The sequence below is a fragment of the Epinephelus lanceolatus genome, chromosome 7 (genome assembly GCF_041903045.1).
Source record: "Epinephelus lanceolatus isolate andai-2023 chromosome 7, ASM4190304v1, whole genome shotgun sequence".
NCBI classification, from domain to species: Eukaryota; Metazoa; Chordata; class Actinopteri; order Perciformes; family Serranidae; genus Epinephelus; species Epinephelus lanceolatus.
The window spans coordinates 27122820-27145464 of record NC_135740.1 but is presented as its reverse complement, the minus strand read 5'-3'; the positions used below and the strand labels follow the sequence as shown (position 1 = coordinate 27145464).

Here is a 22645-nt window from a genome sequence, read left to right as displayed (position 1 = left end):
GTCTATTGCCTATTTTTAACTGGTTTCACTGGTTTAATAAGCCCACATACACATGCTACATTTGGTGGTAAAAGGGTCCAAGTAGCCTGTTGATATATGTACTGATCATTCATCAAACTATAATTCCCTCCAAACAACCACTGATGTAAGCTAAGTTACCAGTTTACTGTGGATACGCAGATGTGTGTGTGTGTGTCTACATCACCCACCTTTCTGCTACATTTCGGGCCGTCTGGAGGAAGCGGGCGTGGTCGTTCTCCTTCAGGCTCTGCTCAGCTTGTGTGATTAAAGCACTGGAGCGCTCCAGACACTGGCGGCAGTTTGCAATCTGTTGGGCCAACTTGCGCAGTTTCATCACCTGGAACAAACACAAACACAGACCATGTTGCTATGTCGCTACATACCCATTTATATTCATTCGCTCAAACGGAGCCTTTGAGAAATACATCGCCATTTTGGTGACTGGACCGTTCAGTTTTGCTCTTGGTCTCTCTGTGCGAGGCATTTATCATTGTGACAGTCACTAATCCACAAATATGTTCAACACCTCCAGAAAATATAATTAAGTTCTGCTGCCAAATTACTACAGGGAAGTCAGTGGTGGTAACGCCCCGCGAGATGTCTCCTGCTAGGTGAAACCAACAAGTTGCCATAAGTTCTATTGCTGTCAGAGAATAACAACAACACTCACACAAACACAAGACCTCTGCGGGAATCTTGGATCGATACAGAATGTGTTGGACGCTGATCAAATGTTACCCTGTCAGAGGAATCTTAAAGTGATGTGCAATTAATTTACCATGTAGGAGCATGAGCATGGGACTTTATCACAGCTTATGTATGGAACTGATGAAAGGAGGACAAACAATCTGCATTAGGAGGTAAATCTACAATCAGACCAGCCAAAAATGTAGCCCATGCTCCAGAAAAACCTTACGCATCCACCCTTTCCATGACCTTCTCACTTATGGCTGTCATACACTATATAATAAAGCTCTCGAGTTCATGGTGAAGCACACTCATGGACACAACAATGCAGACACAGACACAGACATAGGCAGGAAAACACAGAGACAGAAAGAAACCAGGAATTCAGCAGAGAGGACAGAGTCCTGGTTATGTGGTGAGAGCTGACGGAAGGCCATTGGCTCTTTATTCTAACAGTGACCTTATGAACCTGTTGCGTAATAGGAGGGCAGAGGTGAGTGGCACAATGCTTTGTTATCTGATATAATAACAGTCAAAGGAAGAGGTGCAGCATACTAATTTATCTGTGTCTGTCAATTACTGAACAAAGTACTGGGAAAAAGATTTGAAAAATGGATTGGAAACTACTATGAATATCTTGTCCTCACCAACCAAACACAGTGACACTGTTTTTGCCTGGTAAACACTTCTTTATTTCTATACACTTGTTGTGCATGTTTCAAATGTACCAGCATAGGCAGCTGGAGAATTTCATGCTCTGAAAACCAAGAAAAGCAATGAATAATTTTAGCCCACCAATGTTCATATTAACTTGCTTCATCTTCGTCACAAACAAGCAGCTTTTGTCTGTTTCTACTGTAATTTATCAATGGAACTACTGTTATATTTCCAACTGTGCATGAGGAAGCCATTCTCTGCTCATCTGAAATTAAAGTAATCCATTTATCTTCATTACGGCTCATATCCTGCTTCCCCAGATGAACTTAGTTTGATGAAACTCCCCACAGGAAAATAACACAGGCTGCTTGTGAGCCTGGAGACTGTCAACGAAAGGTGAGCCTTAGAATTAAATACCAGCGTTAGCATGGAGAGTCTCTCAGCAATGATGATTAAATGAAACCTCTGTGAACTTTTAAATGGCAAATGGTAAAGCAAAAAATGCTTCATTGTCTGAAAAAGCACACTTTCAGTAACAGCGAACAACTTCAATCTCTAAAATAAAACTAAAACGAGCAGAAACATTTAAATGACGAGTGCCCTTAAAGGATTAGTCATTTATATTTTCAGCAACACTTTTTTTTTTTTTTTTTTTTTTTTTTTTTGCTTGCGGGGCTTGAATTATGCAAATAAGAATTCAGAAAAAACACACTGGGTGGCAATTGGTTAAGAGCTTGTCATCAAAAGCTCTTAAAGAATCAAAACAGTATATAATGTGCACTCGCCTGCTACTGCTTGGGAAAGCTGGTGCTGCTTAGAAGCCTCTCTAAGCTGGTGACTTAATGGAGTTTTCAATTGACATCTTAGCTGCTCTTCCACCAAATCCACCATAATCTGTTGTCACTATAAATGACTTCGGAGCAGGTTGTTGACCGCACAGAAAGGGGAGGCGAGGCGGGTTTAATGGATGGGTTAGTATTTAGCAACATATGCCGCAAACAACAATTTTAGAGATGATTACTCCCTCTCCCTCTCAGAATAATGGACAATATGGCAGGGTCTGTGTGTGTGTGTGTGTGTGTGTGTGTGTGTGTGTGTGTGAACGTGTGTGTGTGTGTTAGCGTCTCACCTTGTGTAAAGACACTCTCTACAGCTGAATAGTCTATTCAATCATAGTTTAAATATTGGGACGATGGGACATTCCGAGCACAGAAAAATATACCCTATTTTAGCACATAACATATTTTGTAAAATTTACACAAGGAATAAGTTAATATTAGTGAACAGAAATCTGTTCTGTGCTCAGTACCTTTATTTATGTGTTTGCTATTATCCACATAAATGCACAATAATAACCTCTCTCACTCAATTTAACTTATTTGCCCAATCAACATCCTCCATGTGCTCTCAAGTTGGCTGCTAACCCTTAAACAGTGTTACAGTGTGTGACAAGCCTGACTCATCCTTCTCTTATAATCCTAGGACAACACAGGAAGGAGAGTGTCAGAAAATGTTGTCTGAACAACAATACCGTAATGAATGGCTTTACATAGATGGGAATATAATATTTTGATATAGAACTTAAATACAGGAAATAGGAGGCAGGTTATCGGGACATTTTAGGCTAACAACAGAGTGGTACAAGGATGACATTTTTTTGTAGGCCAACAACGAAGTTGATGAATCTGGTTCTTCTGTCACAAAGCCAATGGGATTTTTCAATTGGATTTTGGATTATTGCAGAAAATAAGCTCTGTAGCGAACAAACATTTATGCTGCTTACACGTTTTGTTCTGAAAAATAATCCTCGCAAAAGAACTCCACTTTTGTAATGCTTTTGGTGTAAATGCAATCGCCAGAAATAAAAAGCTAACGTAGGCTAAAAACAAACTACACCACAGTCACATGACTTCACATCCCCACAACAACGCTGTAAAGCTGTGTTTGGCGTGATGACCTTTACTAGTGTAACTTAGCCACTAGTTAGCAATCACTTTTTTATTTTTTAAGACACCTTAAAGCTTTAAAATTTACCAGTGGAGTATTTACTGACAAAACATGAAAATGTCTAAGGCTTGTGTTATCCAAAGACTTTATTCCAGGCATCTAACTTAACACCCTTAGAAAAAAAAGCCTGTTGACTTTGAGATGAGAGAACCAGAAGTCCAAAAATGCTAACTAATTTTCGAGTTTTGGAACACTTACTAAAGTAGCTAATTTAGCCAAGCTAGCATGTGCTTTTTGAAATAAGAAAACATAACAAATACCAAAATGAAACATTATGACCACTTGCAAGTAGTTTACACAGTTTTGGTAACATTAATGAAAATTTAGTCCGTAAGTTAGTCAGCACTTAATTAGCTTGAAAACTAGCTATCTTCGCAGGTAGCTAACTTCTGGCAGATAAGCTAGCTGGCTAGATTTAGATGTAAAACCTTTCTGAAAGGCACTGCTGATCATTCTAGGAAATATGATTATTCACTTTCTCACCAAGGGCTAAACTAAACAAATAATATATATAAAGTGTTAATTAGTGAGCTTTAGATTCTCTGGATTTCGTTACCAGAGCTAGGCCAGGCTAGCTGTTTCCAGTCTTTATGCTAAGCTAAACCAACCAGCTGCTGGTTCCAGTTAGGCCTACATATTAACTGTAAGCTATGGACATGAGAACTGTTTCTAAGCAAACAAACAAACATACTCCCAAAAATGAAACTAAAGAATTCCTTTAAGTAATGGGTGGAAAGATTGTGGATATGGCTAACGGAAGCTAGCTTTGGCTGTAAGTATGAAACTGGGTGTGAACAGAGGTCTTGCGTGTCAATGTCATACACTTTGCGCACCCAACTATCAACCCTAACATCCACTGTAACAGGATTTTGGTGACATAAAAATGTCATGTTGTGTTCACACCAAACACGATGCAAAGTTCCGCATCACATTAATTTTCAATGCTAGGATATCTTGTGTTGACTTGTTTCATACACAAAAAATAATATACGTGTGTGAAATCGCTGAATCGATGAATGAACTTCTGCTCATATGTCCTTGGTCTCATACGTCCCCGATTCTTGCAAATTAGCCTTTGATGCAAAATCACGCTAGTCGCTTCATTCACACCATTTAATTGACGTATTTTGCATGATTTGCATTGTGCCCATCGCACAGCCCAGTGGGTATTAGCATCACGTCTTAACATTGACTTTTCATGTAATCCACTCCCATGAATTGTTTTATTCGTGCCTGGTGTGAACAAAACATCGCGCTTCTTTCATTCCCTCTGAGAGACAGCAGGCGTATTTGGTGTAGCCACAAGGGGTCATTGCCAGGTAATTGGAAACAGATTGTTTCACACATTTAGCCAAATTCCTGATGCTGTTGTTTTTCTGGAAAGGATGGATTAAATGCCAGCTGTAACCTTGCAAACTGAGGGTAAAAATGACATAACGTCTGTTTGTTTTTAGAAATGAAGTGATTCTCTTACAACGGCAAACAGATTTGAGTTGTTAATCCTCAAATGTTCTGAAGGCGTTAAAATAGTTTTCAGAATGAAAGGCAAAGAAGGGTGGAGGACAAATAGAGTCACATGATAAAGACGCTCTTGCACAAACCAGAACATGGGAATAGTGTGTGTTTTGTTTGTACAGGGAGAGATTAGGCATGACTGCTGAGTCTCCTTAGAGAGAGAATGGGAGCACCTTGCACAGCTCTGCTCGCCATGATCACGCCTGCATAATCCTGTTATTCTGTCGCAGAGTCACCTCTGAACGCCTCCTTTCCGACACCACAGAAAAACTAGTTTTGTTGTCTGAAATGCTTAAAACGACCTACGTTTACTTGACCTCTCATCTCCTCTAAGAAAAACATCCATTTTAACACACCCCTGATTATTTGAATTACTCAAGGTGCATTTCATTCATCTTTCTTGACCCTTAAACAGCCTCAAATATTAGCACATTACCTGCAGGCTGGCATCACTCAAGAACTCCTCTGGTGTTTTATGTGTACTTCCTTTTTCCTCCATCTCCTGCATTTCACTCTACACTACCCTCTGCTAGACAGCCTTTTACAGACCCAGACTCTCAGGAGAACAAGCCTTGCTCTTTGTCTGCAATCACTGCGGACACACTCTGACACACTTGCTCTGTCTGTCTCACCCACACACACACACACACACACACACACACACACACACACACCTACTTCAGTCCTTGTGTTCCATGTTTGGAAATCTTTCATCTCTCGACAAAGCTCTTTTGCTGCCTCAGAGGATCTTCCACAAGCACTTAAAACTTCACCTCTGGGAGGGTGAGATTTAGAGTTTGCCTCTGTCCTGAAACCCTTGGCGCTCATAGGGCAACAAACCACCCATATACACATGGGCACGTGTCCTCACAGCCGCACACACACACACACACACATCGATGTCTGTACAGTAAGTCCTGGAGCAAGTTCACAACAGTCCTCGCTGCCATCTCAGATTCTTTCCACACACTTTCAGGTTGGCTGCCTACATGTGGAAGAGGCCGTTGCTGCTCTCTTTTTCCTCGCTTGTCTATTCCATTTTTCCTAAAGCGTCCATGTGATGTGTGTTTGGGTAAACAAGCGGGCAACTACAGAGGCAGCCTTAAGAAAAAAAAGAAAAAAACAACCCTGAGAGACCTGGGTGAATATATTCTGTCCGCGGCGCTGCTGCTTTTATATTCATTCTCTTGTACCAAACCACTGTTTCTCTACCAGTGGACTGTGACCCACAGCTGAGTGTCTTAAATATGTATTTGCCAATTTGGCTGCTTCAAACAGCAGTGAGACGTAACTGAATTGATGTACTATGAATGAAAATATGAATTCAATAAACCCCACATCCCACTGTTATAGACCCAAAATTACAATACAGAGAATTATCCATAAACTCGGTATCTCTATGGAGCTGTTAGCCACCTTTAGCTCACTGTTTTTGTTTCAAGACACGTGCACATAGATGCACCTTATGGTTTAGTCTCACCACTCCCATCAGTACCGTTATCGGGGGGCAAACTGACTGTACATTACCTGCCAGCCCCTTCACGACACACAAAGTTAGTGATGAGCTGGTGAAGAAAGTCAAACATCTATGCATCTTTCTCAGAAGTTGGCTGAGACAGGACCAGAACTTAAACATAGCTAAATTACCTGACTTACATTCAAGTCTTTCTGCCCCTTAAAAAGATACTTTGCTGATTTTAAACCAGCTTTGTGTCATGATAACGTGGGTAGTATGTGTGGATGAACTATGGTACACTTTCCTCCATCTCACCAGCGCCCAGACCTCTTAGTTCAAATCCGCCAGATGACGTGTTTTGCGTCATCCATCAAATTTTCACTGGCTCTTAGGCTGTTGCTTGAAATACAGATCCCCCGCCACGACAGACACAAGGAGTATAGAAGCAGATCAAGAGAGAGTGTCAGCCCTCTCTCTCAAACTCACACCAAACACAGAACAAAGGGTAAGGGGCCGTGTCCACCAATGTGTTTTTACTGAGATTGGCATGTTTTTTTAATGCTTTGCAACGGGAGCGCTGCTTATACACACTGCGCTGCAAACGCTGCTGGTTGGACTTTTCTATTTTTTTTTTCTCCCTGAGTGCCAAGAGTTGGAAAATATTCAACTTTGTGTAAAGACGCCACGCTTGTCACTGGTGTTCAGTCACAGTGGATGAGGGGTATGTACCGCTAAGATAAACTGTCATGTACAAGTGCTGAACAACAGTGGAGGAGAAATGTGTAATATACTGTATATATTTTATGTTTCCTCTCATGAAACCATGCAGACCTGCAGGTTTGTCCTTTCTCCCTGCATGTTTCAGCCTGCCCCTCATCCAAAGCAAGTAGTCTTCCTTGTGCCGACAGGTATACCTCCATGGATATTCCATATCATAGCAGCCAGATGCAAAGCATCTGTATTCCTGAGAAGCACCTGCCATTTTCAGCTTTGGTGGACATGGGGCTTGAAACTAGGCAGTTGTGATCAAATATAATTCAAGATGCTGTTACTGTATGTCTACTTCTCACCTAATATGTCTTCAGAAACATATTTAGTGCACTGTTTGGCTGTAATATGAGAATTTGTTTCCTGTATTTTAAAAACTAAGGCTGAAAAAACTGAGGTCAAATGGTACAACTAAGCAGCGTTGATCAAATTCAAATTCTGTTACCGCATTGCAGCTTCTCACCTAGAATGTTTTCAGAAACATATTTTAGTGCACTGTCTAACTGTAATTCGAGATCATTTGTTACCAGTTGGCTGCCATATTGTTTCCGGATGAGAAACCTGCATTATGTCACCCACCAGCGGGGGCGTTTATTGGTCTGGTGTGGCACAGTGCATTCTGGTAGTTGTAGGGTATTCTACTTCTTGAGCAATAGCAAACACCACAGCCCTTTTCCTCTGTTTACCTGGTCATGTAGCACTATCAGAAGTATCTGTATCTATCTGCTGCATAGACAGCCAGCTCTCATGAAAAGACCATCTTTCCAGAAATGAAATATTTCAGCTTTCAACTTGCTGAAACCACCTATCTTCACAATTCCAGCTGAATTTAAATATTCTTGTAGTAAAATCTCTCCCATGCGTCAAAAACTGAAATAGAATAAAGGCATGCTGGGAATATTCTACCTTGGACTCTTTGATCTTCACAGCGATGACCTGTTTTCTCTGGCGGATGATCTCCACCAACTCATCACACTCCTCCACCAGCTTGGCTTCATGCATGGCTGTGTTCACCTGGAGACAGAAGCAGGTACACATGTGAGCACGAGGCTTCCTTACACACACACACACACACACACACACACACACACACTCACTAAATCACACTTATCTGGCCATATGTTAATTTTCAAACAAAAACAATACAGCCACTTTTTCTTCCTCTGCTTGTAGAGGAAGAAGGGAGTGTTTTAATATTTCTAAATTGGCAGCTGTAACGAGTCCTATCATCACTTACATGCAGAGCACATCATTTGTTTTTCTATTTCATTATGCATTCTGCACACAAGAAAAAGCCGCCTCTAACAAGATGCGCTCCTGGATTAGAATTAGTGCGTGATGAACTGAGATAAGTAATTTTCAACTCTTTAACTGTCACTGGAAAAACGGGAAATCATTTTACAATACAAAGCCTACATTGATCCAGGGATCCTTGGAATGCGTACAATAGACACACCAACTGGTCCACAGTTACCCATTTAGTGGGCACTGAAGGTGCTGAGAAATTTCATCTGTCATTCTCTAAAAGGTTCTGTTCCTTGCTGGAGGGAAAGTCTTAAAAGCATCGCTGCTGGATTTAAACCACCAGGTAACACCAGTATTTTATTATACAGGAAGGCCCATAATATGCTGAGAAATTGCTGCATGAAATTCATAGAGTTACACCTTTTTTTTCTAAAACATGTTTATTTCACTCATTATGAACAAGAAATAGGCTGAGGATTGTTGCAATATTCAAGTCTTCATTAAAAAAGCTCCCAAAAAGAGGCCTGTGTAGACACTCATTAATTCACTGACAGAATTTGCTTACACCGCGCCGATTTAATAGATTCTGTGATTATTTTAGGACCAAAGTTGCCAAGGCAACTCATCATCAGTTCACCATCTCAGGCTAACACTAAATGAACAGCTAGCAACTTCAAACTTGTGTGGGTGGGTGTTACTCAGACACTAAGGGTGTTTGCTGAATTGGAACGCTGAGCCACGACCAACAGTTTTGCCAGTTGTAAAATACAATTATAACAACACCAAAAGCTTCCGAAAGAGCTAATGAAGGGCTTCAAATGAGAAAAGTTCAGATGTTTTGCTCCTGCTTCACTGCTGAGGGACAACTTAGAGGCTAATGGTTTACCACTGAGTTGGCTCGGGTGGCTGTTTCACCAACAAATGCAATCTGAAGGTCTGTAAACATGAACTTAGAAGTTAGAAACTCCTCTGAATGAGGCAAAAACTTCACTGTGTGTTATGATTGGCTACCAGAGAGAGGAACCTTATCGCTGCTGTGTCTGCTCCAAGAGTTGTACTTTATCAGGAATCCCACATACAAACTATACACTATGCTGTTGTACACTGATGTAAAGATGAAAAAAAAAAAGTTCCCCTGTGCCATCTAAGATGAAGTTGCCACAAAGTTGCACTCACACAGAGTTGCAGTGAGTGTGCAACTCCGCCACAGTGATGACAGGAGTCACCATTATTTTGTCTGCGGGAGCCAATTCAGAACATCAGAAAAATCACAGATTTACTCCAGAATATACTCAGGAAGAAAAACAACCCAGCGCGATGACTGTGGGAAGCTTTCACTCAACCTGGCAGCTTCAGAAGGATCCAGAAAAGCCACACTGGAGAGGAGGAATTCCACTAACACATCAAACAGAGGCTCACCATCAATGATGGCCTTTAAGGCCACTAAAATCCACAAACAGCACCGCTACTTTAACTGCCTCGCTCGATGCTACAGTGTTGGCTGTCACAAAACCTCTGGTGAGTGTTTTCTGCCGTGCACTGAGTGTAGCAGGAGCACTGCTGAGCTGGCAAACCCAATACACCAGAGAGTACGCTGTGAGCAGAGACCCCTTCACTGTTCTCAGTAGGTGCGGTAATCTATAAGTCAGTGATGCGGTACCAAAGACCGCTTTTGGTTTCAAGACCGCACTCATGACCACTTTTTAAAGGTTCATCTCCCTCTTAGCTTCATTTTTGCTCTGTCTTCTCTGTCTCAAACTTATGATTTTATTTCGACACCAGTCAAGACCACAATCACATTTCACTGGAGCTGTATCTCAAATAAAGACGGTTAAGTTGATTTCAGCCCCTAAGCGTCTGTATTTATTTGCTTATAGGAAACAAAGGAAAGTTCCCATATATGAAACTCACCTCTGTAATGCCTTTTGATTATTTTATCAAGACATTTCTCAGGTACACTTACACATAGACACATATATACATTGTGGCAATAAAAGTGGTGAATGAAGAGGAATTTTTATTTGTTTTCTGTGGTTGTTATTACAGGAATGTGAATCTTTCAGATTATTTCGAGGAGTGCCTATGGTTCCACATTTTATTTTAAGTGTGTCCTGCAGTGTGGGACTCTGGTCTGGTCTTTGTCTTGATTGGCCCTACCTGGGGGTCTCAGTTATAATCACTGTGTATGCACAAAACAAGTCTTGGAAGAACTTTTCCCGCAAAGGTTGTGATTTAGAAAAACAGACTTGATGGGAGAAACTTTGACCCATGCCCATACGAACATTTTGGAGACAGGAAATTGGCGATGAAGATGGTGAGATGGAAGCCGGATTGTTGAAACTGTCGATGGTGTACAACATTTTTGGCTGTTGTCTGTACGTCAATTTATGGCATAGATCCTACGCATTGTTTTATAAATGAGACCCCAGGTCCTGGTCATGACTTGATCTCGATTTCTTGACTACAACACTGCTGTGAATGACGCAAATATTGTATTAAAATCAAAGATCACACCAGCACTGTGACGATAAGGACGCAACACAGTATGTCCATTTGAAACTGAATCACGTTAAAGGGCTCCCAACTGCAGAATGAAATATACTGTAAAATAAAGGATTAAAAAAAGTCTGTATATTTTGGATTTGAAGGAGCTTCTTAAAAACTAACCGTCAGAATTAAGAACCAGAGACGTAATCTTACAAATAAAAGAGTTAATTTCACTTTTACTGCCAATCTTTGGAAGTTACGGTATCTCCTTGATTGTCTCCAATGAGTTTTTCCCCCATACCATTATAGATTAACTACCTGTTGATTTAGTCTCTATTCTTTTTACCGATAAAAATAAGGTCATTTCATGTAATTTCCCGCACTCTCGTACTGAGTACAGTATGAGACTATAAGTCCACAGAGTGATTCATCTCTTTTTGATTAGTTCCTCAACCCTAAATCTGACAGGGTTGTGACTTTGTGTCGTGCTGCAGACTATCAAACTACTTACCCCAACAACCAAGTTCCACTCATCACTCCACAAAGCTCATTACAACGCGGCGATCCACTTAAGCCTCATTATTCACACTGACACAGACACACACACACATACACACACAATTAATTCTGCAAAGAGCAATCTTATGACTGCAGGTTAGTAATTAAAGAGGATAAATGCTGCCGTCCAGGATCACTGTGAATTACAACTGAGCAACTTGGCAGCTCAGAGTTACGGAAACAATCTTCATCTCCGTCCTCCTCCTCTTTCACCTCGCTCCAAACCTCCCCCCCTCCTCCTCCTCCTCCTCGTCCTCTGCCAGCTCCTGACATTATTATCCACTCCCTGCTAACAAAAACACTGTCACCTACTGCGCATCTCCCTATTCATCAGGCTCCTCTGCAGGTGCACTGAAATCACAGAGCCAGCTCCATGTTAAAGTATAGGTCTATTATTGGAATATGTGAAGAACAACCACGGCAAGATTGAAAACACTTTCAGTGTCAAACACTTTCCAGCTGCTCCTGCTATCAGAGAGGTTGTGAAAAAGAGTCAAAACACTGGCTGAGATGGACTGAGGGAAAAAAGATACACACAGTCTGTGTGCTAATTCTAAACGCTTTAAAGTACGATGGTTGATGCTATTTGAAAACTAATTGGGATAAATGCACTCAAATTTAGCCAACAAGATCTGTCACATCTTATAAACTCATCCAGTTAACGAACATACACTCTCACTGGGCTGCACATTTATCTTTACGGTAATGCAGCTGACATTTAAGAGCACCCCATTCAGTATCATCCACTCATTATCTGATGAGGCCACAATAATAACATCAAATAGAATAAAAAACATCACAGACACGTGTTGGCATCAGCAGTTACAATTATACTCTATTAGGACAGAAAATGAAATGCAGACATAATTAGCAAGTGAATAGTATTAAATAAGCCCATCTAGACCATTATGATCACAATGCAGCACACAGAGTGTGATCTGACAGCAGAATCATTAAATCCAAAAAGTTGTCCATTACCAAATCAGGAAGACTTCACCCTGTCTTCCACCTCTGCAGGGTTACATTAGGAACATATTCTCTCGTACATCATTAGAGTTGAATTCAGCTCTGCATTGTGTCAAGATTAAATTTATCCCTCATATTTTTACACTGTGAAAATGAGCGCTGTATTACTTACAAGCTGAAATGAAATAAAAATGAGCTGTATAGCCAAAAACTAATAATAATTCTGGCTTCAAATGACTGTCAGTCACCATTCACCACCCACTCTGTGCTGTTTCAGCAAAGAGCGACGTGACTGATGTGTGTGGCCAAGCCGAGTCATTTAGATGTTGTCGATCACACAGAGGTGGGCTGAAGTCCAAATTAGGAGGCGAGTCTGATATCCCCCTGGTATTGTGATTTAACATTGTAATCTCTCACTGTTCTGTGATTCTGAGAAAATCTGTCGACTCCAGATAGATGAACTGAACTGTGTGTGTGTGTGTGTGTGTGTGTGTGTTTGAGTTTTAATGATGCAGCAATGCTCATTCAATTTCGATAAAGCTTTGTGTATTTGTCACAGTAATAACATCACAAACCCTGGCGAACAATGCTAAATTACCCACTCACTCCGACATGACAAATCCCAATTTATTTTCCTAAACTGTGCATCTTTACAAACTTGTGTTGTGTGAACAAGCATTGATAAAGTTTTCATTCATAACAACTACTGCAGGTGTACAAAGTTATTCACAGATGTCTATCAACATACAATAAATTTGCTATAATGGTAAAATAAAACCTTGGATTTGAGTATAGACAGAAGATCGTTCATGATGTGACATCAATTCGGTTGTGGTTTCAACACAATCACACCCCTGTTGTCTGAGGTATCATGTTTGTAGTATGACGCTTTAAACACTCCAGTGATATGTAACTTAAGATAACTGTTTTAATACTTATTTTGGGGCATTTTTTGCTTTTATTAAATAGCTGAACATAGACCGACAGATAATGAATAAATGCCACACAACAAAGTTCTGCATTGATGGGCATTAATGTGCTAAAAGAGCTTGACCAGGCTCATATTTTTGGTGAACAGTGAACTGAACACACCAGTTTGCAACATGAGTTTCATTCACTCTCAGGACAGTTAACAACAAGGATTTATGGCCTGAAGCCAGTTCATATCTACAGTATATTTAAATTACTTTTATGAACACATCAGTCCAGATTCCAACAGAAAAATGTCACATGTTTATGCATAGTGTGCCTGCTGGGTATGGAAAACAAACCCGAATGTCAGTTGCTGCTAATTATGTCCTGCTAGTGTTGCACTTTTGTTCCATATGGAAATATATCACTACTGCCTCTAGTGCTTTTAAAAATTCTGTCCTTTTATATTGCATCAACTTTGCCTTAAGTTTCAACACTGAGTTGCACATTTGATGATCATCAAATTCTTATGACTAAAAAATCATGGGTAAAATCATTCTTTGTTGATGTGTTTAAAGACGTCTTTTAAAATGTATGCCCTGTTTTCGTTTTCTTTTTTGTGTTTTTGTGTCATCTTGTTTTGTTTTTTGTTTGTATTTTTGTTTGTTTTTTTGTGATTTGTTGTATTTTAGGCAGCCTTGAGTAACATCTTGGCCAATGGACGACAGATGAAAAGTAGCCTTTTGACTCATTCTGGCATTTTTATAATGTGTGTATTTATCAATTTGCTCTGTCCCGTCTTAAAGAAAGCAAAGGAAAGGAAACTAAACTAAACGAAAACCAACTCAACTCAACTCAACTCAACTCAACTCAACTCAACTCAACCAAAGCTACATTAACAACAAATTTGAAACGACACATCAAGGTGAAGCATCAGATCAGTTTTGGAAACACACAAGATCACAAGATTTTATTCATTAAAATAAAGCAAACAAACAAACAAAAAACAGAATTGAAAATGAATGGATATTGATTTTTTTTTAGGGTTCAAAATTCATATTGTGAACTATGAACAATACGAAGTTAATTATAATCCATGTCAACTAAACTTTAAACCCGCTCTTATGAAGTGAGAACATGTATAACGCTGCCCAGCCACACGTGAATTAGGGATTCATGATTGGCACTTTAACTCCTTGGCTGCAACATAGATCATTTCTATTAATCTATTGTCACACTGGGAACTGCCCATTGGTCCGACAGCCCATTGGTCCGACATCCCACTGTTCCGACCATATTAAACCCATTGTTCGGAAGTCCCGTTGTTCCGAAATCATCATGATGCCCTGTGGTTAAGGTCTGGTTAGGTTTAGGCACAAAAACCACTTAGTTAGGGTCAGGAAAAGATCATGGTGTGGGTTAAAATGAAAAAGAAAGTGACAAACACATAAGCTGTGAGCCTGCTTCACCTCAAGCCTTTCCCAGCTGACCCAGAGCCGGTCGCGGTGCACCATCAAAGCAGAAATACGCCCGCCGGGAGCCGTTCAGCATCGCGGACCGTCAGACTAATAGGATGTCGGACCAATGACATGGACCCGTCACACTGAGGCTGGTGGTGATTCAAGCTAAGCTTCAATTGACTTTCAGCAGCAATGCGTCATGATGCCATGAACATATAATGTTTTACAAGACACTGTTATACTGTTCATACTGTGAATTTAAGTTTCTAAGCAAACTGTAATTAAAACCTACAGTGACAATGCACTGAGCATTATTTATTCAGTTGTAATTTTGCATACATTTGCCATATTGTGGTTCATCAATATTGCAAACAAACTGCCCTGCCCTACAGCACACCCACCAACTACAGCATGTGGACATCCGGCGGCTCCAACTGCACACAACAAGCACAGACAGCTGAACAATGTACGGCTCCCAAAACGACCCACTCCGGCCAAAGTGGCTGTGATTCAAAGTTAGTGAGGACTAGTCCAGGTTCGGAACAGCTGTTAACCTTTCGCTGACACCAAAACCTTCACATCTTGAATCAATTCTGTTCTCATTCCACTCCCATCAGCCTCTCCTGCCTCCTATCCCACTTTACTTTTGTCCACTTCTTTCTATTATAGCTCTGGTCCCCATTCTGTCGTCTCGTCACTGACCACTTCAATTTCTCTCTCGCCACACCTCCCCATCCCCTCCACTCGTCTCACCGCTGTCTCTCAGGTATGATCTCTTCAAACAGATGCAAGGATTCAGTGTGACAGCTTTGTCTCTGACGCTGTCCCCAGATTCTGGGACAGTTCCCTGAGATTTATGACACCCGAGTGGCACCTAGCTCTAAAACAGGGAAGAGTGGCTTTATGGATGGAGTAAAAGAAACTACCAGACATATATCAAGGATGTTATGTCACAAAGAGGTGATAATTGGAAATGCTTCACTGACAATGATTTTAAAGAATGGCTTTTAAGACCAAGTGTTCGTGTAAACTTTTATATGCTCACAGATTTACTCAATTCATGGATATTATCCTAGATGATAAAATATATGTTTGTAGATAAACCTGGACAGTCATGTCGAAGGAGTCAATGGATTTGTGTCTGCTGTCAGTCGGTCCACCACTTTGGTTCAGGCTGAAATATCTCAGCAACTATTAAAAGAATTGCCATGAAATTCTGCATTCATGGTGCCCAGAGGATGAACCCTAAGGACTTTGGTGATCCCCTGACTTTTCCTCTAGCGCCACTAAAGATCGGAACATTTACAAGATAAACTGCATCAAATTTTGTACAGACATTCATAGTTCTCAGACAATGTCGTCTAAAGACTTTGATGATCCTCTGACATGTTTAAACATGTTTTATTGTCTGTACCAAGGGTACGTACAGACTTTGGCAAGCAAGCATTTATTTATGCAGCTCCTTATATGTAGAGTCTTCTGCAGACAGACTTAAAGTTGCACTCTTTGGTTCCTTTTGGCTGCGTCAAAGCACTGTTTCAGGATGTTTTTGTGCACAATCTTCTGTATGCCAATGTCACATTGTGGGTTAGCTGGTCATTGTAATTATGTGTAGTTGACCTTTTTGCGATTTTATGGTTCACTTCTTGTATACATTATCATACTTCTTGGCTTTTCCTTGTAGTGATCTTATTTTGTGTTTCATATTGCTTGTTTTAAAGCTGTATATTTTTATTCTGTATTCTTGTTCTATGTTATTCTCTGTCTGTAACTTACATTGCAGCCTGTCTTGGCCAGATCTTTAATTCCAAGAGGTTTTTCTGGTCAAATAAAGGCTAAATAAAAAATGTGAAAAATCAAATATTAATCTTGATCACTATTTTCACCTCACATGATTAAATGAACATTAAATGAACTGTGATACTGATGTTGAAAATGTGCTTTACGCTCATAGAAAAGTCAGCTACATATGCAATCAAGCGCTTCTCAAACTAGCAGCCATGGCAGCTGTCATGCCGCTGTGCACACACCCTGCAGCGTCAGCCTTTGAAAAACTTTCCTGAACACTGCAACAACTGTACAGAGTAGAGAAGAAGAGTATTATACCACAGAAATTAGACGGGCAAAATGAAACTCAAAAGTTTAGAGCAGAAGGCGAAGAACTAGTCCCTCTGTGCCGATCATCATCTGCTGTTTGGAAATGTTTTGGATCTAGAGTGCATGAGACTTGTATTGGCGCTGCAAAGCAACACAGCTTGCTGTCCCAAAGACGCACTCAATAACCATTTGGCCAAAGATGTGTGTCCGATAACACTAATAATATTTCTTCTAGGGGATGCACTGAATTCTGTCTGTCTTGGACAAGAAGAACAAGAGGGATTCCTCCTCAGTTGCTCTTCCTGTAGTCTCGCCACCAGACAATCAGAGATCTCTGCCTTCTGATAGTCTGGGGACACTCCTTTCTAAAGTGTGTTTAACACACCGGAGAAAACGGCCGGCAACAAAGCAACGCCTCTTGTATTTTTTAAAAGGACACGCCCTCCCGGAAATGTGCGCTCCCCCTTTTCTCGTCCGCAAGGAAACAAACACACACAGAGCTTGAAAATGGATGCCGAGAGATTTAACTCCGTTTTATCAAACGTGTGCTCAGTCCACAAGATTGTGGAAATGAAGGACTTACAGCGACTTGAGCCATTTTGTACCGCTACACGTGTTTCTAGTGGGACTATGTTTACAAGAGTTCAGCAAGCCACCGAAGGACCGCCCTGCAGATTTACTATTGGTTCTGCAAGGTAGGGAGTTTTTTTAAACTCTGAAATTGTATCCGCCCATCTAAACACAAAATCAGGGAGAAAGTCATCAGTCTTTAGTTAAGCAAAGTGTCTAAAGACTGACTTGTGAGTCTACTCTGAGGCAAATTGTGATTTGTGATATTGGGATTTATAAATGAGATTGAAATTGAATTAAATTCAGGTGTATTTATAATTTGCTCCTAGAAGATGTGCTGTGAAGGACCAGTCAAAGATTTGTTAATAAGCAGGAATGTAGCACAATATGAAAGTTAAAACAGTGCTCTGTTTATTTAAACATTTAAGTGCAATAAAAATATTTTGTCCTGAAAAATCAATATAAATCATGATAAATGACATTTCCACCAGCATCAGTTGCACTTCATGTTTAGAGGTAATAATCAAATGTCAGCATGCCAAATGCTACGCTAAGATGATGAACATGGTGAACATCATACCTGCTGAACCTGAGCATATCAGCATGCTTCTGCTATCATTTGGCTTAAAGCATCGCTGCCCTTTCATTAAAATAAATGGACTTGACAGATGGAGGGAGGACATAAAAACTTTACACAAAAACTGAGAAATTTATAGATTTGCAAATGAAAACGTGGCGTGGCCATCTGTTAAAAGCACAACACACAATAACAATTTTATAAAGGCGAGAGTTTTATTTCATTACATGCCATTATCCCGCTGCATTGATGTCCTCATCTGTGGCTGAAAGCGGAGCCGCAAATGGCTTTAGAAATATAGCAAAGACAAACAACATCAGCAGACTCTTCGATCTCACTGATACTCAGGTAGAAAAGTAAAGAAAGGCGAGATGAGACCTGATACAAAGGATTAGACAGCATTACAGTCTTCTCCACACAGCTGATTCTTATTCAGCACACAGTGGGATCAGCTTCAGTGTACATAAACCTAGACAGGTCTGGCTAATGACTTACAGCTCAATGTTGAATCAGTAGACATACATGTCTGAGCATTAAAACCCACTGGGCTTCAGTCTGATGCCATTCTTTCCTTTTTCCATCAGTCCTAATACGCACACACTTACAACCTTATCAGTGAGCTAATTTAGTTTCCTCCCACCTGGCAACACAATTCCAGGGGTTGGAAAAAGCTGGCTGCTGCTTTGACTGCTACCTCAAACAATGCTTACTCCACATTAGCTGTGTCTGGATGATGAGTTCCCCACCGGGAGACACAGTGTATGAGCGAGGCGACATACGCTTACTAGTTAGTGCCCTCATTAAAAAGCTGCCAAAGAACACGCCTTGTCACAACACAATCTGTGTTTCAGGCGGGTTAGCTGAACCACAAACACAGAGCGCGAGAGCGAGATAAAGTGGGACGGAGCCAGATGGAAAGGCAGAAAATCTGATCAACTGTCAAGTTGCGAGACGAATTCAGAGGAGAGAGATGTTAAACACAACATCAAGAACTTCGTAACACTGACAAAGTTCCAAGTCTCCAGTGCACAGGCCTTGTAGGAGCTATTATGTAAGTATGAAAGAGGAGGCTCCCTGGGAATTAAACGAAAATCTCCCTTAAAACTTGTACAGTGGCATTAAAAAAAACAACAAAAAAAACTGAGAGCATCCTTTGAGGTGTCCATTTGAACAAGAGGGGGAAACTTAGGCTGCTACAAAATGGTGGCTGGTGTGAAATCAGGACATGATAAAAACTTTGTTCATGAAGTTGTGCCACATACTTTTGAGAAATAAAGCAATGAGGCGATGAACATGAGGCAACACATGCACACAGATAAAAGCTAGCTGACTATTATGAGAGAGGAAAGAAGACAGTGACTATATTTACATGCAAAAAACATTCTGTTTGCTTTTGCCCTGATTCTGAAAAAGAATATTCATACAAAGCTGGTCATATGGAAAATAAAAATGAATATTCCTGTTCACATGCAGCGGTGCAACCAAGAGGCGTGTCCAGACTCCAGTTTTAGCCTCCTCACGCTGGCTCCCAGTGTGTTTTAGAATAGTTTTTAAGATTTTACTGATTACATTCAAGGCTCTTCATGGTCTCTCTCTCAGCTGTATCTCCGACCTTTAGTGCCGTACAGGCCAGGACATACTTTGAGGTCCTTGGGCAAAGGTGTTTTCTCTGTTCTAGAGGTCCAACTGAAAACTAAAGGGGCCAGAGCGTTTGCTGTCAGGGCCCCGAGGCTCTGGAACAATCTGCCCGTGGAAATCAGGTCGGCCGAGTCAGTGATCTCTTTTAAATCCCTTCTTAAAACAGACTTTTATCGGAGAGCCTTTCCTGATTTTACTTGAGCTTTGAGTTCATTTAGACTCTTATTTCTTCAGTTTTAAACATACCGTAGTGTTTTTATCAGTTCTTTAAAAAGTCTGTTTTGAAAAGCGCTTTAAAAGTAAAGATTATTATTATTATATTCTCTAAAGGTCTAGTGCAGGGATGTCAAACTCACTTTAGTTCAGGGGCCACATACAGCTCAATTTGGTCTCAAGTGGGCCGAACCAGTACAACCACTGCATAACAACCTATAATTAGCAAGCCCTTCAAATTTTTCCCATTTCCTTTAGTGTGAAGAAACTGAAAACTTCATCCATAATTTACAAAACAAATATTCATCAAGAGCAAATTCAACAGTATGTCTCAGTTTTTCCACATTCAGTCAGTCTTCTACTCTACTTTAATTACATCTGCATTTTTTTCATGATTTTCCACTACAGTGGAAGCTCCTGAAGAGGCAGGTTAAGCCACCCCCTGCCTTACAAACCATTTCCAATCTGAAGTTTTTTTAGTAGCTACTCACTGTTTGAATTGCTGAAACCTCTCAGCCTTCACACGTGCATCAACATTAGGTGTGCAAAGTCATCTGGAGGGCCGGATTGGACCCTTTGGCGGGCTGGTTTTGGCCCCCGGGCCGTGTGTTTGACACCCCTGGTCTAGTGTGTGGGATTTTGTGGCATTTAGCAAGGGGTTGCAGAACTGAAACTTATCCCATGTGCAAAGCATGTAGGGGAACTACAGTAGCTGACTTTACTGTACCTAGAGCCAGTATTTGATTTGTTTGTTCTGGATTACTGTAGAACAACATGGCAGACTCTGTGTAAGAGGACCTGCTCTGTTTGTAGATAAAATGACTCATTCTAAGGCAACAAAATCAACCACTCTTGTTTTTAGGTGTTCATAAACTATTGAAAACATAGATATGAATATTATATACCTTGGCTGTGTTTCGCCTTTAAACCTGAAATGTGGACTTTTCTTTTGGGCATGTATCTCTGCCTCGGGCCTTGCAAACTGATGGCTGCTTGCTTTTTTGTACAACACACAAGCTGACTGTAAACAGGCAAGAGGCCGTGAGTTACATACTGTGGTAAAACACCCAAAAGACATGCATATTCCAAATTAATGCCCAAATAATGCTCCTGGACAGGCGTTGCCAATTGCCGTTTTGCTACAAACACTAAACACAGGGCATCTGGTTCTTGTGCATGAATGTGCATTTCTAAGGCGACTGTGATGTTCATATCAAATACACTATAAAACCTGAAATAATATCATATCCCACGTCTTAATCAGAAAATGCTACATTTGGAGAAGGCCTAATTCAGAATAAACAAACAGAATAAGCTGTTTACATGACCTGCATCAAATTCAGAATATTACCGCATTAAGAATTAAAGTGGAATATTAGCGCACATGTAAACATATTCATTTATGTGCAGGAGGTGGGTTACACCAAGTCAGCACATATGACATATTTGGAGTGTTAAAACAGTCTGTAATTGAGACAAACAGCGAGCAGGTATCATGGAGCATATTTGCAGGGCTGTGAGTATCATCTCCGCCTTTGCTTTGGCTCTACATTTAGTTTCAGTTGCCATTGTATCAACATCTATTCAATATCAAAGTGTTTTCTGGGGGGAAATGCTCTTTGCCAAACAGCCTCACTGAGTGCCTCTTCTCTGCTGCCTATTAATATCCAGCCAGCTATCTGGCATTGACTGGATAACAGTGAAGTGTGTTAGCTCAACAGCAATCACTGCAAATGCTCAAGAATCACACCATTCCCTCAATTTTTTTCAAGCACGCTGAACATTATTCTGCATGTCATTAAGTGCAGCGACAGCTTTAACCATCCTACACCAAATATTGCGATAAGGAGGGAGGCCTCCCAAGAAAGAAACACATCCTACACATCATCAAGTCAACTCATCTTTTCCCTAAGACTGTAGAGAAGATAACTCCCCAAAGAGAACCCCAAGAGAACAGCGCTGCATCGCTGCTGTGCGCGCTGACACACTGAAAGCTGACTCACTCTGTGTTTGATCATATCTTCGGCACCAATACAATATGATGCAAACAAAGAGGAGAGGAAACCAGGTCATGCTCAAAGCCCTCCAGAGATTTCTCACTTTGTGCACACACTTCTCTCACTCCACCAAACCTCTCTTTTTTTAAAAAAAAAAAATTCCCTGTCTGTCTTGTATTGCATTATTGCAGAACAGGTTTTTTTTTCTCTGCACAGTGCCTGTTTCAGTCACAGAGATCATTGGCTGTCACACTAACGCTCACATCCTCTGCCTCTGTTTGCCCTCTCAACCCTGCTCTCTCATCCTTTTATCTTCCCCTTTCCATTTGCACTTTCCTCTCCTAACAATTCCATCTTCTCCTCCTCATTTGTCTTCCTTTCCCCTCTCCTTTCCTCTGCTCTAAAGAGCCGCATTAATGTGAAACTCACCTGAGAACATTAAACTCCCTCACTCCTCACGTTAATAATTAAACTAGCCTCTCAACATTGCCATCACGCAGGAGAGTAACTCTGAATGGGTTCAACCAGGGCGGGAAAACATATAGTTTCTTTTAATAATTTGCTTAAGAGTCAATGGAGCATGTTCAAACCCCACGCTATCGCTTCTCATTTTCCTTTTGATGAATAAGTGATGAGGTTCTGCTGTTGTTGTTGGCGGTGGCACAACATTGGTATGCAGACAGAGACAATATAAAGACAGACTTTTTTCTCTCTCACTCTTTCTCTCTCCATGCGTTGCTGACGAACAGTTTGTCTTTACCTAATGAATCACGCAGCGATCATTTAATTTTGATTGGGTGAGCGGCTGCATGAA

The 22645-nt window shown here is 40.8% G+C and overlaps 1 protein-coding gene across 4 annotated transcripts in view; it reads right to left on the bottom strand.

Moving 5' to 3' along the window:
* mid2 (midline 2) overlaps positions 1-22645 on the bottom strand; it is a 219630-nt gene that overhangs the window by 45796 nt on the left and 151189 nt on the right. For all 4 annotated transcript variants that reach the window (XM_033622496.2, XM_033622488.2, XM_078169377.1 and 1 more), the window contains 2 exons: positions 8018-8125; positions 210-358 (listed from right to left, as the gene is read on the bottom strand). In XM_033622496.2, the coding sequence (XP_033478387.1) occupies positions 210-358; positions 8018-8125 (257 nt within the window). The remainder of the gene's footprint in view (positions 1-209; positions 359-8017; positions 8126-22645) is intronic.